At 37.5% G+C, this 19,446-nt stretch overlaps 1 protein-coding gene across 2 annotated transcripts in view; it reads left to right on the forward strand.

Annotated features, from left to right (window-relative positions):
• ABCB7 (ATP binding cassette subfamily B member 7) overlaps positions 1-19,446 on the forward strand; it is a 181,247-nt gene that overhangs the window by 53,872 nt on the left and 107,929 nt on the right. For both annotated transcript variants that reach the window (XM_067156839.2, XM_067156840.2), the window contains exon 4: positions 6,858-7,024. In XM_067156839.2, the coding sequence (XP_067012940.2) occupies positions 6,858-7,024 (167 nt within the window). The remainder of the gene's footprint in view (positions 1-6,857; positions 7,025-19,446) is intronic.

Here is a 19,446-nt window from a genome sequence, read left to right on the forward strand (position 1 = left end):
CTTTAAAGTATTCTGCAAGGATGTTAGCATTATCTTGATTATTGTGTGCCATTTTTCCATTTTTATTTCTTAACATAAGTGTGGGAGGAGTAAACTTAGATTGATATTGCTTGAATGTTTTGTAATAGTCTCTTGTTTTATGCTGATTGAATGTTTCCTCTATAGTGTTAAGCATTTCCTTTTGATAATTTCTTTTAATTATCCTAATTTCTTTAGCTGTTTGTCTTCTGGCATTATTTAGTTCTTCTCGAGATTTTTCTGTTTTCCTCTGTTGATCATTTAACCATGCCTTGTGCCTTGCTTGAATTGCTTTGTCACATTCCCCGTTCCACCACGCATGTTTCTTTCTCCTTTTAATTGGAGCGATTTCTTCAGCTATGGTTTTAAGCTTGTTGATCATCGTCTCTAATTTGTCATTTAAAGGTGTTTTGGATATCTCTAAATATATTTTGTTATTTATTAAGTAACTGGGATCATAATTTCTCCTTGCTTTGTGATGATTGCGTTTGTGTTTCCTTTTTGGTGTTGATTTTTATTTTTGAGATATAATGATCCGAGTCAATGTCTACCCCATGGATGACTCTGATGTTATAAATTTCTTTATGATAATCTTTATCCATAGCAACATGATCAATCTGAAACTCTCCCAATTTTACGTTAGGGCATTTCCATGTCATAAGTTTATGTGGTCGCCTCATGAATCTGGTGGTTTCCAAAATGAGTCTATGATCTGCACAAAGTTCAATTAATCTTTGGCCATTTTTGTTCGTTAATTTATGAACTGGCCATTTTCCTACAACTGTGCGATACTTCTTTTCTCTACCTATTTTAGCATTGAAATCTCCAAGTAAGATTTTTGTATGCTCATCAGGGCTCTTCGATAATATGTAATCAAGTTCTTCCCAAAAGTTTTCAACTCCTTCTATATCTTTATTGTTTTTGTCATTTGTTGGTGCATGGACATTTATTGAAGTATAAGTTTTATTCCCTACTTTAACTGTTAGAAGTGCCATCTTCGAAGAGTTTGAAGAAAAATCTTCAATTGAGTCTATTATGCTACTATGAACAAGAAAACCTACACCAAATTGGGGGACATTCTTCATTACTCTTTGTCCTGGAGGTCCTTTGTAGAGACGATAACCTCCTGATTCAATTGGGTCCTGGTCTGTGTTTCTTGTAAAACCATTATTAAAATCCTATGTTGGTCCATCACATCAGTGAAATGTTTCAACTTGCCCACCTTACTTAGTGAATTGATGTTTAATGTTTCAAAATATGAAAATTTTCCTGATTTGTTGAACTTAAGTATCTTCTTACATTGTTGCATTTGTCCATTGTCTGTCAGCTGTCTGTCAATTGTCTGTTGGGCTTCCAGGCGCTCCGACTCTCCTAGGTCTTCTACTTGACACCCCACCGATTCCGAGTTGCGTCTTTGTGCAGATCCTTGTTGTTGTTTGTCCACACCGGTGGATTTATTCATTAAAAGACTCGTCATCATTAATTGTCTGATCTTTCGATCAAAAGATTTCTGACCGAGGTCAGATGTGATCTGGAAAGGTGATTAATGAGGTATGAATTGGTGATAAATGAAACGCTACAAGTTCATCCTAGTTGTTCAGGGCTGCGAGTAGGCATTTATTAAATTAAAAAAAAATAAAAAAGCCTGAACCAGGGGAACTTTTGGTGGGCCTTGGATGTTACAGTACACCATTCCTCCTCTGTGTTGAAATTATTCCTAATGTAGGACGGCAAAGACTTAACGCAATGGTGGCCAAACTACATCAGTGATTTCTAATGGCCAATCTAAGCAACAGTACAAGGTAGGAATAGTTATAATTATAAAAAAAGTAATGTTCATGTTAGAAGGGATAGCCATCCTTCACATAAGTGAGATCACATAGAAGGGAAGAAGAGGAAGAACTCCATAGGAGGAGTATAGTCAATATTATAGCTGCTGACTTGAGCGAAAAATGGAGTAGGTATCATTCTTGAGGAAGGATATACTGGAATACATGAAAGAGGTGAAAATGAAAATCCACAGCCTGTTTTCAGTCATTCGACCGGGTCAGGAATGAAATGAATGAAGCCCCCATCTAGTGGCGAGGATAGGAATTGTGCCAGCTCCCAAAGCCTGTTGTACTTTTCTGGGGCAATGATAAACTGACAGGTGAAATGAAATTATATTGGAATGAAAGATTACAGGGAAAACCGGAGTGCCCGAAGAAAAACCTGTCCAGCACAAATCTCGCATCGAGTGACCGGGATTTAAACCACAGAACCTAGCGGTGAGAGGCCGGTGCACTGCCACTTGAGCCACAGAGGCTCACCACATGGAAGAGGTAAAGAATATATTTGACAGGATTGTTTACTTACAATTCAGATGAAGAACGGAACAAGTTATACCGTTCGACTATATGTGCCCCACAGACGACTGAAAATAACCGAGTGAGTTGGCTGTGCAATACGAGCTACGTATTTGTAAGTTTGCATTTGGGAGATGGTGGACTTGAACCTGAAAGATTTTTTTTTGTTTGTTTTTTTGTTTTTTGTTTCTTCCTCCCACACCATTCAAATGCTGGAGCTGTAGGCTACTTTAATTAAGGTCGTGGGTGCTTCCTTCCTAGTCCTATCCCATTTTCAGCGAAGATCTTTCTGAGTGAGCACGATGTTCATAACAGACTACCGAGCTCGATAGCTGCAGTCGCTAAAGTGCGGCCAGTATCCAGTATTCGGGAGATAGTAGGTTCGAACCCCACTGTCAGCAGCCCTGAAAATGGTTTTCCATCGTTTCCCATTTTCACACCAGGCAAATGCTGGGGCTGTACCTTAATTAAGGCCACGGCCGCTTCCTTCCCACTCCTAGCCCTTCCTTGTCCCATCGTCACCATAAGACCTGTCTGTGTCAGTGCGACGTAAAGCAACTAGCAAAAAAAATAAAATAATAATAGACTGGTACGCCTTTTAGCATTCAGTCTGCAAGTCTCTGGAGATTAAGAGCTTCAATGCTCCTGTGTAGTGTCTTTGGTATAATACCATTACACCATCCTCTGTTTGCAACTAGCTCTGTGACCTTGTCTTGTACCACACCTCTTATCATTAAATCATTCAAACCTGAGTCTAACTATTGCTGCCTTGGTATCCCTTTGCTTCTCTTACCATATCTATTATTCTCCTCCATTTGCCTCACTAGCAAAAAGAAACTGGAAGTAGGAAAAAGAGACATTGTTATTATTATTATTATTATTATTATTATTATTATTATTATTATTATTATTATTACCATGTTTTGGTGGATCAGCAGAGGTGAAAGAAGGTGCGGGTTGGAATGGGTCTAACTACAAATCCAAAAAATTGATTTTAAAACTTTAAGGTTATATTTTCTTTTCAAAATCAACAAGTAACAGAATAACAGGTACCAAGTAGTCGAGAAACAAGTTAAGGAAGTACAATTCTAGTAAAACTTACAGTTCTTGGGCTTCGAGCCCTTCACTTTACATATCCTGAGCTCCTAGCTCAAATTTGGAAGTGAAGGGCAGAGATCCCCTAATACATGGAGCACTTGCTCCTACCTAGCACTGTCAGACCTCCTAGAGGCACACATCAAAATACAAGAAAGAGCTGACCCGCTCTCAATTTTACAAGCCTATCAAAGGTCACAACAAACTTTACTTCTGACTGCCCTCAAGGCACACTTACAAGGAAACAGGGGTATCTTGTACCCAACCTACAGGGCCTTACAAGAGAAATATGTGATTAATTATAAATGGCCCAAAAACAAGCTGAAAGGAGGCGAGATTTGCACTCCTACATGAACGCTTGTAAAATACCTAAGTGGCGGTAGGCCAATTACACAGGGGCTAATCCCAAGCTAGGGAGGTGACTTGTATAGGAAAAACTTTAACACTTTAAGGAAGAGTAGAAACTCAGTTATGAAAACGTAGTCACCTCAACTTCAAAATGAAGGGGAGCTCGAGAGGGTAAAGCACTCTCTATCCCCAATTTACAGTTAAAGAAATTTGTAGTTTTTACATAGACTGAAATGGGATTTACATTTTAAAAAGGTTGGTTACATATTAAAGGTTTCAAACCTTCCCCGCGAGTTAAACTGCTGAGCTAGCAAGAAAAGATGTTAAATGGCCATTACCTTGTTGAAGATCTGTTGCCCGAAGAAAGAGGCGCTTCCCGCCCCCTGTTACATATCCACACGCTAAGCTAGATGTTATTGAAGTGGCGCGGAGACAAGAAAATCAGCAGTTTTTATACCCTCGCGGAAAATTCGAGACCTTTCATGAATGATTAAGACCCGCCCACAAACGTTTATTGGTTAACAGCAAAAGTTACACACAAATCGATGAAGAAACACCTTATTGGTGGGAAATTAATTACAGAAATTTAGGATTGGTTAAATTCAAAACAGGCGGAAAGAAAGCTTAATATTGCCAACCCCCAAATGAAAGAACGAAATTTAGTAAAGACAAAACTTATGAATACAAAATTTCTCCAAGAAAGTTCATACCTTTGCACCAGAGTGCATTATCATAGTTTTTTTTTGTAGAGACCTCTGTTAGAGAATGTCCACACTTCTTGATCAACAAAAGCAAATCAAAAACACCCAGTGACATCTTCTGATAAACAGGAGAGTTGATTCAATTGTTACAGTTCAGGGTTTCTCCTGTAGAGGAGTTTCAATTGGCGCAAGATTTGAACTTGCGTCGTAGAGGTGTACCGCCCGGTACAATTATTATTATTATTATTATTATTATTATTATTATTATTATTATTATTATTATTATTATTATTATTATTCACAATTTTACAATTGGGTTTATGAGGTTCTTCGGTGCAATATGGAAGAAGTACTATTTAGTACATACGCACATATGCTTCATTCATATCGGTATATACAGTGTGTGGAGTATACGCTTGAAAGAGATCTCTTGTTCCTGACTCAAACTGTATCATTACTATGATCATTCTTTCATTGATCTTTACCTCCTCATTCCTGCTCTGTTTACAGCATCCTTTCCTCCACTGAATATCTGCCAAAATGGCCCTCAATGACTGGTGAAACCCACCCTCCTGATGTAACTGTGAAGTAGAAACAAGCTCATCAGTGTCTAAGGAAGATGTTGAAGAAATGGGATTAATGAGAAAAGAGCTAATCTACTTCAGGTTCTTTGGTCTTATCTGTGAGGGTTAGGATGTTTACTGTCCCGATTTGGATATGTTGTGATACTGGTCACCCTTCTCACAGCTCCACCAGTACCTGAAGAACTGTGCATCGTCTACAAAGGACGTACTTAGCCTTTTCCAAGGCCACACCATATTTGCTTGCATTTTAGGCTTTTATTACGATGGGTTTGCCACTCCAAAGGCATTTTAAAGCTGCTGCCAGCAGGTGATGAGGCTGCTTCTAATATGGAGTACAGGTGCCTTCTGCAGCTGCCCCTAATGTGGGGATAGACGCTGCTGATAGGTTCCAGTGTCATTTCCTATACTGGGGGGGTCTTCGCCCCACCTAAGAGAACTCATCCGCTCAAAAGTCGTTGGTCCTCTTAGCAGATTGAGTCATTTCTCGCCACCCGACACTCTGAACAGAGTCTCTGGCTGTGTTTGTATATGATCCATTAATTAATATGAGGATCAAGGTGGAATTCAAGAGAACAAATTGGGGCATTTATAGGATAAGGAGTAAGGGATTGAAATAAATTATCAAGGGAATTGTTCATCAAGTTCTTCGAAAACGTTTAAGAAAAAGTTAGGTAAACAATTGATAGGGAATCTGCCACCTGGATGACAGCTCTAAATTCAGATATTTGATTGATTGATTGATTGATTGATTGATTGATTGATTGATTGATTGATTGATTGATTGATTGATTGATTGATTGATTGATTGAAGTAGATTAGCTCTTTTCTCATTAATCCCATTTCTTCAACATCTTTCTTAGGCACTGATGAGCTTGTTTCTACATCACAGTTACATCAGGAGGGTGGGTTTCACCAGTCATTGAGGGCCATTTTGGCAGATATTCAGTCTTGAAGTAGGGAATATAGGATAAGAAGAAAGCCAGATAAAGACGGTAAAAAGGAAGAGACAAAAATTAAATCTCGGTGGCAGAAGGCTAGAATTACAGAACAAACACCGAAAATGAAAAGGATCCCAACAGGTCAGTATAAATAGTGGAACTGAAAACACTGAAGAGTGGGAGGAGTTGCTGAAGCAGATAGTTAGACTCTGTTTTCATGGTTTAAAGATATGAGGGTTGGAAGTAAACAAGGCCATAGTACTTTTGTGCAAATAGGGGGCTGTGAAGATGCATAGTTAATTCACAATGGCTTGCAGATTGAATGCTAAAAGGCATTGCAGTCTATAATAAAGTATTAATTTATTTATTTATTTATTATTTATTTATTTATTTATTTATTTATTTATTTATTTATTTATTTATTTATTTATTTATTTATTTATTTATTTATTTATTTATTTATTTATTTATTTATTTATTTATTTATTCATTCATTCATTTATTTATTACAATGTCATATTTTTTCCAAATATGCCCTATTTTGTTGCAATAAATTTAACTTTAGATCGAGTTTTCATGGACACTCATTATGAATTAGCATATTATTTATTTCAAATCTTACATCAAATTAGTTGATCATTTTTCTCTCCCCTATTGATATTCTTCCTTTCTTTTGCAAGATACTCTATTTTCAAAGATAGTATTGCCCAGAAGATATTTTTTCTGTCACAATTAATTCTTTGACTGTACTTTGGCAACTGTCTTTTTAATTAGTGAGTGCTGGAATCTTTCTCCCAGTAGTTATATGAAACTGAAATATTTGTGCAGATGGTATAGCGCGTGCTGGTGCTGCAGGATTCAATGAACTTCGTAATGCTGTGTTTGCCAAGGTAGCACAACACTCTATCAGACGTATAGCAAAAAATGTGTTTTTGCATCTCCATAACTTGGACCTTAGTTTTCACCTGAGTCGTCAGACAGGTGCACTTTCCAAGGTAGGCATATAATTTCCCTCAAGTACTGTAGTTGTGATTTTTAATTGAATTTTAATTAGAGGGCAAAATTATAAAGCTGTATATATCCTCTGTAGGTCACCATTCCTACGATACCTTAAATGTTTTAAGTTTACCAAATATTTTAAATTAAAGAAAGCATACCAGTTTCTTCGTTTCAAAGACAACTATGAGTTAATTTAACTGAAATTCAATTTTTTTTTCTTCCTATGTGCCTTGAAAAATTTCTCCCTCTCTCCCCCCCACTTTGCTCTACAAGATATACACTAATTTTGTCTGGAGGCTTATTTTGTAAAGTGTTGTGTAAGGATGATTAATGGCTGTGTGACATCACTTCAACTTCTGTAATGTTGATGGATTTGTTGATTTTAAAAATTATTTATTTTAGTCTCTTACTAACCAATGTAGTGTTAGATTAGCATGATGAATGTTTATCTCAACTGAGGAGGGTCTATTCAAAAGTTCCTATTTCCACCTTAAGAAAGTTGTGGAGAAAAACCACAAGACATGTGTAATAAGAGGCACATGGGACGTACCCAAGATCGGGTATGGTACAACCATTTAGAACAAACAAGGGAACTGTCCGTACTATCATATTGAAATAGACAATGAAATTTCGCACTTTTCTTTACTTATTTGAAGGCAGTATTTTGCAGGCACTTTGAACTTGGGAGCTGTCTCCGTTGTATAATTGGTTATGAACCACAAATATTTAATCATGTCCTTGAACCGTGTGGATGAAAATGGAAAATGAAGGAAGAACTGCATTTTCAGTATGCTGTTTCTCTGATAAACATCAAACGGAAAGTCTTCACAAGTCGGCACAATGTCTGTTAAGCAGCGATACAAAGCCTTCCACTGCCAGAAGAAAAACTTTTCCAAGGGCTGTATTTTCCCTGTAGTACCGGAAGGAATCTGGAGAATTTCTGTACTGTTGCCTGGAGGAATGTCTTCAAGACAGCTCTTATCACTACATGTAGTCCAGGAATCTAGCAGTAGCAAACACTTCTCTTCCGCAAATGGGAAGAATGATTCTTTAAACCAATACTTTAATTCCTGTTTTTTCCCATTTTCCCTTATTTTGTGGCTGTTACAATTATATTTCTGGCATGAAACATTTCTTTGGAAACTTTTGGACCAAAAGTTCCAATTGCCTCCTGCAGTATAATGAATAATTTTGGGAAAAGAGTAGTGGCCATACTGATTGTAGGCATTATTGTGTACGAATGGGTGAGTGCACTAACTGATTGAGCAACTGTTTCTGTATGTTTCTCACCAACAAATGATAGAGTCCTTTTCTCTTTTATTTCGCGCATGAAACCACTCTGATCAGTATTGTATATTGAAGAAGGGGTGTAGTCTAAAAATCGCTCTGTAGCTGCTTCCACAAATTTCTTTGCAACTTTATCTTTTTGTCGTCTTCTTCTTGCAGATACGTACTGCAACCTGCGACAACGGTGTTTTTCTATTCAACTTGCCCCAAGTATGGGCGATAAATTTAATGCAACCTTTGGTGGTATCGCAGCCCTAATTCTTACCAAGTTCCACACTGGACTGATAAAAGTATAGGTATAACCATCGCGCTGTACTTCCATTCAACTCACCTCATGTTGTGGTACTAAATTAATATGACGTTGCCCGCGCAATATTCCCACTTAATTGGTACTAATTAACTATCCGAAATTGGGGATGGATATACAGATCAAACGCGGTGGTTGCTTGTCAATATTAAGTCAATATCTCAGGGTAAAAACATCTATACATATTCAAAATACTATTTACTTTCGCAAGTTCCGTTGAACAGGGTGTATGTTTCAATAAGTCACTCATTTTTCTCCAAAATCCTACCGTAGAATCAATATGAGCCTCTGAATATCATGATTTCCGAAATACCAGTCTAAATATATCCTTACAACTAATCTTCCTATCTCTACCTTTGAAAATAAACGCTTGAATAATCTTAAAACTAATTTATTAGCATGCCAATACTATAACTAACAAAATAATGACCATCTCTGGTAATAGAGGAAAATAAATTCGAATATCACATATTATCTTTCTTGACAGCTCAAATTAATGAATTAATATAATTAAAATTGGGCAGGTACCTTTAATTCATTTGGGCAATTATTATTTTGCTGCATGACCACATTTCATCATTTTATTTCATCATGGGGACAATTAGGATTTACTCTTTATTAAAGGAGGGAGTGGTCTTTCTTTCCTTTAGGTCTATTTGCAGTATTCTTTGGGATTGGTTTGGGAATTGCGCCTTTGACTTGTTTATGGCATGAGATAAGTAACTCTTTCCAATTATGGCTTCAAAATGCCATCTTAAGTATCTAAAAGAAATTAATCCTAACCATTAATATTAATTCCAACATCCTTATATATTAAAAATATGTGCCAAAATAAAATCAAATATCTTAATTTACGAGTACCATCTCCATGTTCTTCAATCATCATAACCTGCCAGAATCGTACAGATCAATTAAATATTATGTGTATTTTCAATTAAAATGACTCTTTCTACTGCCTACCAATTTTACCATTTTCAGGTTAACGCATGCTCCAATACTGTATATTCACTATGTGAGACAAATGTATTACTAGGCGACTGTATCTCTCTCCCATATACACTTCAAATACATGTAAATTACGCCTAACCTATCTCCATATTTCATTTAAGTTCGACCAATTGACCATCTAACCTCTTTACTACACTTAATATTCACATATCTAGGCCTTAATTCCACTGCTTGCCTCATTTTCAATCACAACATAACTGTGGCTAAGCATAAATTCGCACCTATTTCCTTCAATCATTTACTTACACAATACCTATTCAACATCTCAAATCTCCAACAACATATTATCATTCATGCTTCTAATTACTGCGATTCCTCCGCATTCAATCAATATCTCTACTCAACTTCTTCATAATGACTACTACGTCGCAGTAAAACACTTCTTTTACCTTAATATCTTTTCATAACATCGCAAGCTGCTACTATTTATTCCAACTCATCGTAAATATGGACGATATTGGCCTAGTTATTCAATCTGGTCATTGGGTAGCCTAGGTTTTTTATTATTATTATTACATTGCACTTTCATATCTTAGCCTTGCCTAACTTAATATACGACGTACTCTTAAACATATTGGTTCAAAAACATCCTTATTCACTTCCCGATACTGCTCACATTAACCTCAGATCAAACTTATGAGCACGGCAGTATATTACTACACATAAATAATACGTATCTGTGCTTATTTTCTCCGGCATATGCCTTAGAATTCACATATTGGCACAAACAGGTCATATCTTTGGCACTTCAGCTTTCCTACGATTATACTACACTAAATGAAATACTTTATAGTTAAATTTCTTAAAATGTTACTTATCTCAAGCCATTTTAGGTCTGACGTTGCTTTCTTCTTCCTCCTCACGGCATCTCGGAACGTCTAGCCTTGCACTGGATTACGTCATGCTGGATCTCTAGGTCGCCAGGCTTGAGCTTACGATGATGTGGTCAGCCTTCCTCCATCGCTTTGCGCTCGCTCCATTTCGTATCCAATTTCCATGCAACGAAAAGATATTATTAATTTAACAGAATACATCTTATTTCTCCGTATATATAGCTCTTCCAAGGACTTTGTCTAATTGTATTTATATTTCTTATCCTCTCTAGATAAAGCTCAGAATTAATTATATTCTTATAAATTGGTTCTTTCTTGGTAAAATCTGTTGCCTGAATAATGTTTTTTGAATCTTATAGATGGGTTATACGGATTATTTGAGGAAATCTGGCCGTTTCCTAAGTCAGTTTAGGCCTTATTTACGATTGCCGTATTCCGACACCTCTTCTTCGGCACAGTATTTGAAATCTATTATATGTGCTTCCCTGCCGTTTTTTCGTATTTTTCAGTAGTTTGTTTCTAGATTCTTCCTTCGTATGGACTCTGATATGGTTGTATTGATTATAATAGTTGTTCTTCTGGTTAGGTAATTGCAATTCACAGTTCGTTTCTGATGAAATCTTATTGCCAAGGTAGATAATAATAGAACGTTTTTCCAATTTTTTTTACGTACAATGGTTCATTTCTCATAGAGTTTCCTTTCCATCTCGCCAGGCACTGCCTCCTAGTTGCGGTCAACTTGTCACAAAAAGTTATTCCGTGCATTCTTAACGCTTGAATCTGATCTGCGCCATTTTTCTTCCGATCTATCTTCATGTCAACTGACGTCAATTGTAACGTAATGGTACAGTACAGGATACAGCTCTCATATTTTTTCTAATTTTTATTCGGTACTTTTTCGTAAAACGACTCGACCAACTAGCACACGCGCTGAAATTAGTTTGCCCCATTGAAATCTCTCTTGAAATTTCCAAGTCCCACAGTTGCAGGTCTTTATCACATACATTCCTCTTCAGTCTTCTTGCTTCTGTAAAGCGAGAAAATAATTCTGTATGCATCAATTTCCTGTGCTCAATGAGGCTTACTGATGTAGATTCTAATTGGTTCTTCTACCTGTACAGTTATCGTAGTGATGTCGCCTTACAACAACTTTTGCGAACAGTTGTTAATGAAAGCCGCTTCTTAGCCCCCTTATTTAACCATAAATTTACAGCTTTTCTCTTGTATGCAAGATCTACTGTTTGTTTCACTTTCTTCTGTGGGCTGGAAGCATAGTTTGAACTAGTAGGTTTGCTAGGTGACTGCGGCGTCTCTTCACTGGATTGACGGGAATCAGACTTGGGGCTCAGAATCGGATCCATAATACATCTTGTTCTTGTCAATGGTGTGCTGCCTTCTCTTTCAGATAATGCAGATGAGATGATGCTACTTGCACTGTCACTTTCACTATCACTATTTCTCTCCAGACATGACTCCGAGACGATGCTGGCACCCATGGGATGATTTTCAATTCGTTCGATCCCATGTCGACCCATCTCCCTTTCTTCCGAAGTTATTCGACGGGAAATGGATTGAACCTTTTTCACGGAAATAACATAAAGCATACTCTAGACCATTTGTCAGATTCATGACTGCTCTTTCAAAGGTAAATGTGTCAACTGACTGGCGCAGAAAGCTCAAGGTAACCCGGTCGCTTCGGCTGGTCACAACGGCTGTCCACGTCAAGCTATACGCTAATGCGTGCTGTTCTATTAGACATTTCTGTATCGATTTCAGGTCCTTACAGATCGAAATGGCAGCTGAATTTTTGTACATTGCTTTATTATGGACCCCTCATCCTCTCTAACAAATTTCATTGTCAATTTCGATATGACAGTATGGACATTTCCCTTGTAAGTTGTGATTCTAAATGTACAGTACGTGATGGATGTCCTATCATTAATATTAACATCAGTATAAATGTAACAAAATAAAAATATTCCCGTTTGCTCATTACAGAAAACCTTTAATGTATTAATGCGACATTAATCCACTATAAAAAGTTTTCTATGGCAATAATTGTTGTTTTCCTTATATGGTAGTGTGTCTGTGTTTACATACTATGTATATATGTTTAGATACTTCAGAGATAACCCCTTTTGGATAGGAATGAGGAAATATCCCAAATTGTTATAAAAGTAGGTAAATCTATGATAGGTGTGTTGCTGTTTTGTTGTGTGCTAAGTTGTACACTAATTAACTAGAGAACATGACACTCGACAGTCAAATGCATCATGTTTTATGTAATCGCAGTCCGTTCCTCCACTTAAAAAAAAAAAAAAAAAGTGGAAATAGCACCTTGCATCCTATTGTAATCATCCACAGTCAGTCTCTCCATAATGTCTGTGTATGATCATTGCTTAATGTTTGTTTCATACGGTCCACTAACAGTTGTTTCGTATCGCGTACAGATTTGTCACAAGTCCGTCTCATGTTTATGCTAATGAAGCTTGATTGTTGTAAATGAGGTTTGGATTGGTTGTATGGAATACAGGTATGGACATGTCTGAGAGAAAACATTGAATGTGCTCTGTTTTGGAGGGGAGTAGGTAATCATACAGGAACACCAGAAGAACAATTAGAACAGTTTCAATTCACGTATGCACAATGTCAGACAAAAGGTCAAAACACCAAGATCGCGTTTCTCTTTAGTCTGAGAGGAGAATCTGAGAACGTGTGTCACGCCTTTGTCTACAAGTTACAACATGCACTTGAAGTCAATTGAGTGAATAAGTGAGTTTATGTTAAAATGGCAAGTGGCTGTGATGTTCGGAGGTGAAAATGTGTTACATATGTGACCAGTATACAATTAAAGGTCAGAAGCAAAATATTATGCCATTTATAAAAACCTGTACCTGGCATATTTTAACATGAAGTTAGGTGATCAGGACAAGAATTTTGCACCTCATTTTGTGTGTAAAACGTGTGTAGAAAACCTGCGGCAATGGTACAATGGATCGTTGCCGTCAGTGCCATTCGGAATCCCAATGGCTTGGCAGGAACAGAGAAATCATTTTGATGAATGTTATTTTTGTGTATGTAAAGTGCCCGGGTTCAATACAAAAAACAAAAAGCACATTGTGTATCCCTGCCTTCCATCTGCCATAACCCCCATACCACATGGACCCGATATTCCTGTTCTAAAACCACCAATACAGTTACCAGAGAGTGTGTCTTTGTCATCTTCAAGTCCGGAGGATGGTGATGATACCTTTGTACCGGATGTTGAGGATAAAACTCCACGTCTTTATAATTAGTGGAAATTCTAAGTTCCCATGAGGGAATTAGATGTTTTTCCACCAATAGAGCATATCAAAAATCTGATCAAAAATTAGATGTTGGCTTTTCCGGCTTTTCCCACCATGGGAACTTAGAATTTCCATTTGGAATTGCTAGGCGGGCATTAATTCCATTGTGGAGTTTTATCTCCCGTATGCCTCTTAAATAGGCTTCTGATAAGTTCACCTGCATACACCCAGCGTCAGTGGGTAGGGTTTGACACATCCCACTCTGACGAGTCGTGTCAGACCTAAGACGAAACGCTGGTTAATAGAGCAAACGCCGGAAAAGCTAACATCTAATTTTTGATCAGATTTATAATTAGTGTGACTTAAATGATTTTGGTGCATGACCTAAGCCTCACTAAAGAAAAGGGTGAACTTTTAGGATCAAGATTAAAAGAGAGAAATTTTTTACTCCCTGGGACAAATTCATATTGTTACAGAAATTGGGAGGAAGAATTCTGGCAGTTTTTTGTTCACGAAGACAAACTTGTGTTTTGCTGTGATATCCCTGGCTTGATTCATCATCTTGGAACTATTTACCAAGCAAAGGACTGGCATCTATTTATTGATACCAGTAAAAGAAGTCTCAAAGGTGTTCTTCTTGACAATCGAAATAAACTTGCTTCAGTGCCAGTCACCCATTCAACATCTTTTCGTGAAAACTATCACAATTTATCTATGGTGTTGCAGAAACTGAACTACAGATGGTTACTGAAAATTGGTCTTGGAATATCTTTTGAAAAGACAGTAATCATATTTACTGACCCACCACTCATAAACAAAATTGCCATAGGAAACCAAGAAATCAAAATTGTAGATAAATTTAAATATCTGGGAGAAATCATAACATATACCCTCAATGAAAAGAATAAATAAATTGACCAGAGCACAATATATCACCAAGAATACCTACACAAAAAGGGCCTGTCAATAGCAACAAAATTTAAACACTACAAAACAGTCACTCAACCAGAAATAACATACGCAAGTGAAACCATCTTCAAAACAACTAACACTGCACAAATAGACAAAATACTCAAGATAGAGAGAAGAATCATTAGAACGTTCATCAACAAATCATATCAAAAAGATGGACACTGGAGAGTAGCTTCTAATGAAACCGTTTACAAGGAAATAGAACCAGTAGTGAGCACAATCAGGAAGAAACTCGTTTCATTTTTTGGACATCTAATTAGGACACCAGAGAACAGGATCATCAGGAGAATAATAGAAAAATTATGGAATAGTAAGTGCAACATTAAGTGGATTACAGAAATCAAGGAATATATGAATGAACTACATATTACAGTGGAAGACTTAAGAAACAAAACTGGAAAAAATCAGGAAACTCACTGAGAAGCAAACCAGACTGCAAACCAGAATCAACAAACAGACAATAGGAAGAGTGATTTCCAATGAAGAAAGAAGGATAAGATCAGAGAGAATGAAGAAGAACTGGGCTGACAGGAAACCGAAAAATTCTTTTTATAAAGTTGGCTAGAGTGGTCCAATGAAGGCCATAAAATGTAAATAAATAAATAAATTGATCCTCAAGGTGTGTTATTGCCCCCTTTACATATTAAATTGGGAATTATGAAGCAGTACGTGAAGAGTTTGGATAGAGGCAGTCCGTGCTTTCGGTACCTCTGTCGGAAATTTCCAGGACTGTCGGATGCCAAAATTAAGGAAGGTGTTTTTGACAGCCCCCAAATTCAGAAGCTTATGTCGAATCTGACATTCAGTACGACGAACGAAACACAGCTTCAGGCATGGGAATCATTCAAGGATGTTTGTAGCAAATTCCTGGGTAATGTTAAAGATGTAAACTACCAACATGTTGTGGAAACCATGCTGTACAACGTCCAGAAATTGGGTTACCGCATGAGCTTAAAATTACATTTCCTGCACAGTCATGTGGATTATTTAGGAGCATTCAGCGAGGAACATCAGGATCTAAAAGAACTGGAACGAAGGTATCAGAGGCGATGGGACGTCTCCATGATGTCAGATTACTGTTGGTGTCTAGTGCGAGATAACACTACTGAGGAACACAAATGCAAATCAACACAGCGTTCATTCACATCAAAGTGCAGCAAACAATAGTGTTCTTGTAGTGAGATTCATACATTCTATCAGTGAACATGTTACTTTTTTGTATATTCATTGCGATTTGATCATGTCCCATCAAAATTACATATATTCTCTATTATGGTGTTTTCTATTGAAATTACAACAATATGTCAAATTTGGATTTCAAATAGCAAAAAAAAACTGTACATAATAGGCAAAAACGGTTTACATACTTGAAATCAGCACACCTAAATTAGGATAAATCACCTTTTCATGCTTCGCCAGAGAGGATTGGTTTTTTTTTTTCGAAGGCCACTGTAATTTATGGAGGTACTTGGCATAAATTATTTTTCTCTGATTTTCAAGGCTGGTCATCCCAACACTGGTTAGTAAATATTTGTATGGCACCATAAATGGATACAAGCCATGTGTTTGGAGATGAAGGAATCTTACAAAACGTTTTTGTACTCTTTCGATTAACTTAATATATTTATCGAACCTTGGTTTCCTTAAAACGCTAGCATATTCCTGTTTTGTTCATACAAGGGCATTATAGAGTGCTATGAATGAATTAGTCTTCCTGAACAGTTTAAATAGTTTATTGTTCCGTATGATAAATCCCAATGACTGGTAAGCCTCTCCTATCACATTGTTTATATGAGCGGTGAAAATAAGACCCTCGTCAAGCTGGACTCCAAGGTCACTAACTTGGTCAACTTCCTGCGGGGCGTTTGGACCCAGCTTGTATGGAAAGATAGTTTTATTCTTTTTTCAGGTTTTTCAGGTTTTTTTGTGTGTGTGTGTGTGTGTGTGTGTGTGTGTGTGTGTGTGTGTGTGTGTGTGTGTGTGTGTGTGTGTGTGTGTGTGTGTGTGTGTGTGTGTGTGTGTGTGTGTGTGTGTGTGTGTGTGTGTGTGTGTGTGGCTATTTCTAGCCGAGTGCAACCCTTGTAAGGCAGACCCTCCTATGAGGGTGGGCGGCATCTGCCATGTGTGGGTAACTGCGTGTTATTGTGGTGGAGGATAGTGTTATGTGTGGTATGTGAGTTGCAGGGATGTTGGGGACAGCACAAACACCCAGCCCCCAGGCCATTGGAAATAACCAATGAAGGTTAAAATCCCCGAGCCGGCTGGGAATTGAACCCGGGACCCTCTGAACCGAAGGCCAGTACGCTGACCATTCAGCCAACGAGTCGGACCTTTTTTCAGGTGAATCAATAAGATACAAAAGTTGAAAACTAGAAAAGCAGCTGGAATTGACAAGATTTCTGGGGATATACTAAAGACAACGGGTTGGGATATAATATCATATCTGAAGTGCTTGTTTGATTATTGTTTGCATGAAGGAACTATACCAAATGAATGGAGAGTTGCTATGGTAGTCCCTGTGGATAAAGGGAAGGGTGATAGGCATAAAGTTGAAAATTACAGGCCAGTCAGTTTGACATGCATTGCATGTAAGCTTTGGGAAAGCATTCTTTCTGATTTTATTAGACGTTTGAAAAATCAATAATTTGTTCGATAGAAGGCAGTTTGGATTTAGGAAAGGTTATTCCACTGAAGCTAACTTGTAGGATTCCAGCAAGTAGCAGATATCTTGGATTTTTGCAGATGATGTTATTCTGTATAGAGTAATAAATCAGTTACAAGATTGTGAGCACTGCAAAATGAACTCGAAAATGTTGTGAGATGGACAGTAGGCATAGGTATGAGGATAAACAGGGTTAAAAATCAGGTTGAGAGTTTCACAAATAGGAAAAATCCTCTCAGTTTTAATTACTGCATTGATGAAGTAAAAGTTCCTTTTGGGGATCATTGTAAGTATCTGGGTGTTAATATAAGGAAAGATCTTCATTGGGGTAATCACATAAATGGGATTGTAAATAAAGGGTACAGATCTCTGCACATGGTTATGAGGGTATTTAGGGGTTGTAGTAAGGATGTAAAGGAGAGGGCATACAAGTCTCTGGTAAGACTCCGAGTATGGTTCCAGTGTATGGGACCCTCACCAGGATTACTTGATTCAAGAACTGGAAAAAGTTCAAAGATAAGCAGCTCCTGGGTGATTTGCAACAAAAGAGTAGTGTTGCAAAAATGTTGCAGAGTTTGCGCTGGGAAGACTTGGGAAAAAGGAGACGAGTTGCTCGACTAAGTGGTATGTAATACCACTATAATTGGTCTGTTATTGGACATTACATATTTTCCAGCTAACTCATTCCTGGTTGCTAGCGTTTCGCCCCAGTGTGCTAAGTTGGGCTCATCAGTTGGTAAATAGCACACCTACCAAGACACATGGCTAGTGCGTACCGTGGAGGCCACTGCATAGTCTGCTTGGAGCCACCGGCAGTGCCAATGCACTATGAGAGACGTTCTCTCATTTCCAAAAATTGATGCATGCCTGGCCATCAGATAGTATAGATGTTGTTCTCATAGGGAACCTGAAATATTTGTCCCGAATGAGTAAATTTATAATACCAATATATTTGGTCCATTATTGGACATTACAAATTTTCCAGCTAACTCATTCCTGGTTGCCAGCGTTTTGCCCCGATGTGCTAAGTCTCTTTCAGTATATTAGCGAGTTAATAGACAGAAGTGTGCAAGTTGATGCTATTGTAATTTGATTTTGCTAAAGATTTTAATGTAATACCATATGACAATCTGATCCAAAAACTGCGGAAACAAACATTGATAAAATGTTGGTTTTGTGGATCCGAGAATTTTTGACAGACCACACGCAAAAAATTAAAGCAAAATTTGGAAGTAAATACTCTGACAAAGTTTCATTATCATCAGTAGTAGTAACTAGTAGTGTTAGTGGGCCACTTCTAATTATGGCATTTATCAGTGATCTGCCGAACAAAATTCGAAGTGACTGCAGATTGTTTGCGGATGATTGTGTAATATACAGGAAAATATGAACCGCTGACAAAAATAGATTATTATGAGCCAAATAAACATACTGCATTAGTGGACACTCATTAACAAAACAAAAATAAATTCACAAAAATGCACTCTCATAAGAATGGGCAAGAGGACTTTCAATACTGCCTTGGATTGGACTCTCTTGTAGACAGTGACTAATGCAAATACAGTACCTAGGAATACATGTAAAGAGAGATCTAAATTGGGACACTCACTTAGGAAGTGTAATTTCTAAAGCGTACAAGTCCATGCATTTTGTGATGAGTATGCTAAAGGGCAGCAGTACACACTCAAAGGCACTCGTCAGGCCAATCCTGGAATATGGAGCAGCTGTTTGGGACCCATACCAAACAGTGATCATCAATGAACTAAAGATGGTACAGTGAAAGGCTGCAAGGTTCGTGCTTAATGATTTCAATCCTAGAAGTAATGTGACAAGTATGATAGAAAAACTTAGGTGAGACACTGGGGGCAAGAAGGAAAAGAACTTGGTTTCTGGCATGCTGTGCTGTTCCCAGATGAATGCTCTTTCATATTGTATTGTTCAGATGGTTGTCTGCAAATCTGGAAAAGAAGTGGGGAGCAGTTTCATCTGACAACTGTACAGTCTACTGTTAGATATGGAGATTAATTTGTTATGGTGTGGGCAGGCGTAAACTTGACACAAA

This window comes from Anabrus simplex, chromosome 1 (genome assembly GCF_040414725.1).
Source record: "Anabrus simplex isolate iqAnaSimp1 chromosome 1, ASM4041472v1, whole genome shotgun sequence".
NCBI classification, from domain to species: domain Eukaryota; kingdom Metazoa; phylum Arthropoda; class Insecta; order Orthoptera; family Tettigoniidae; genus Anabrus; species Anabrus simplex.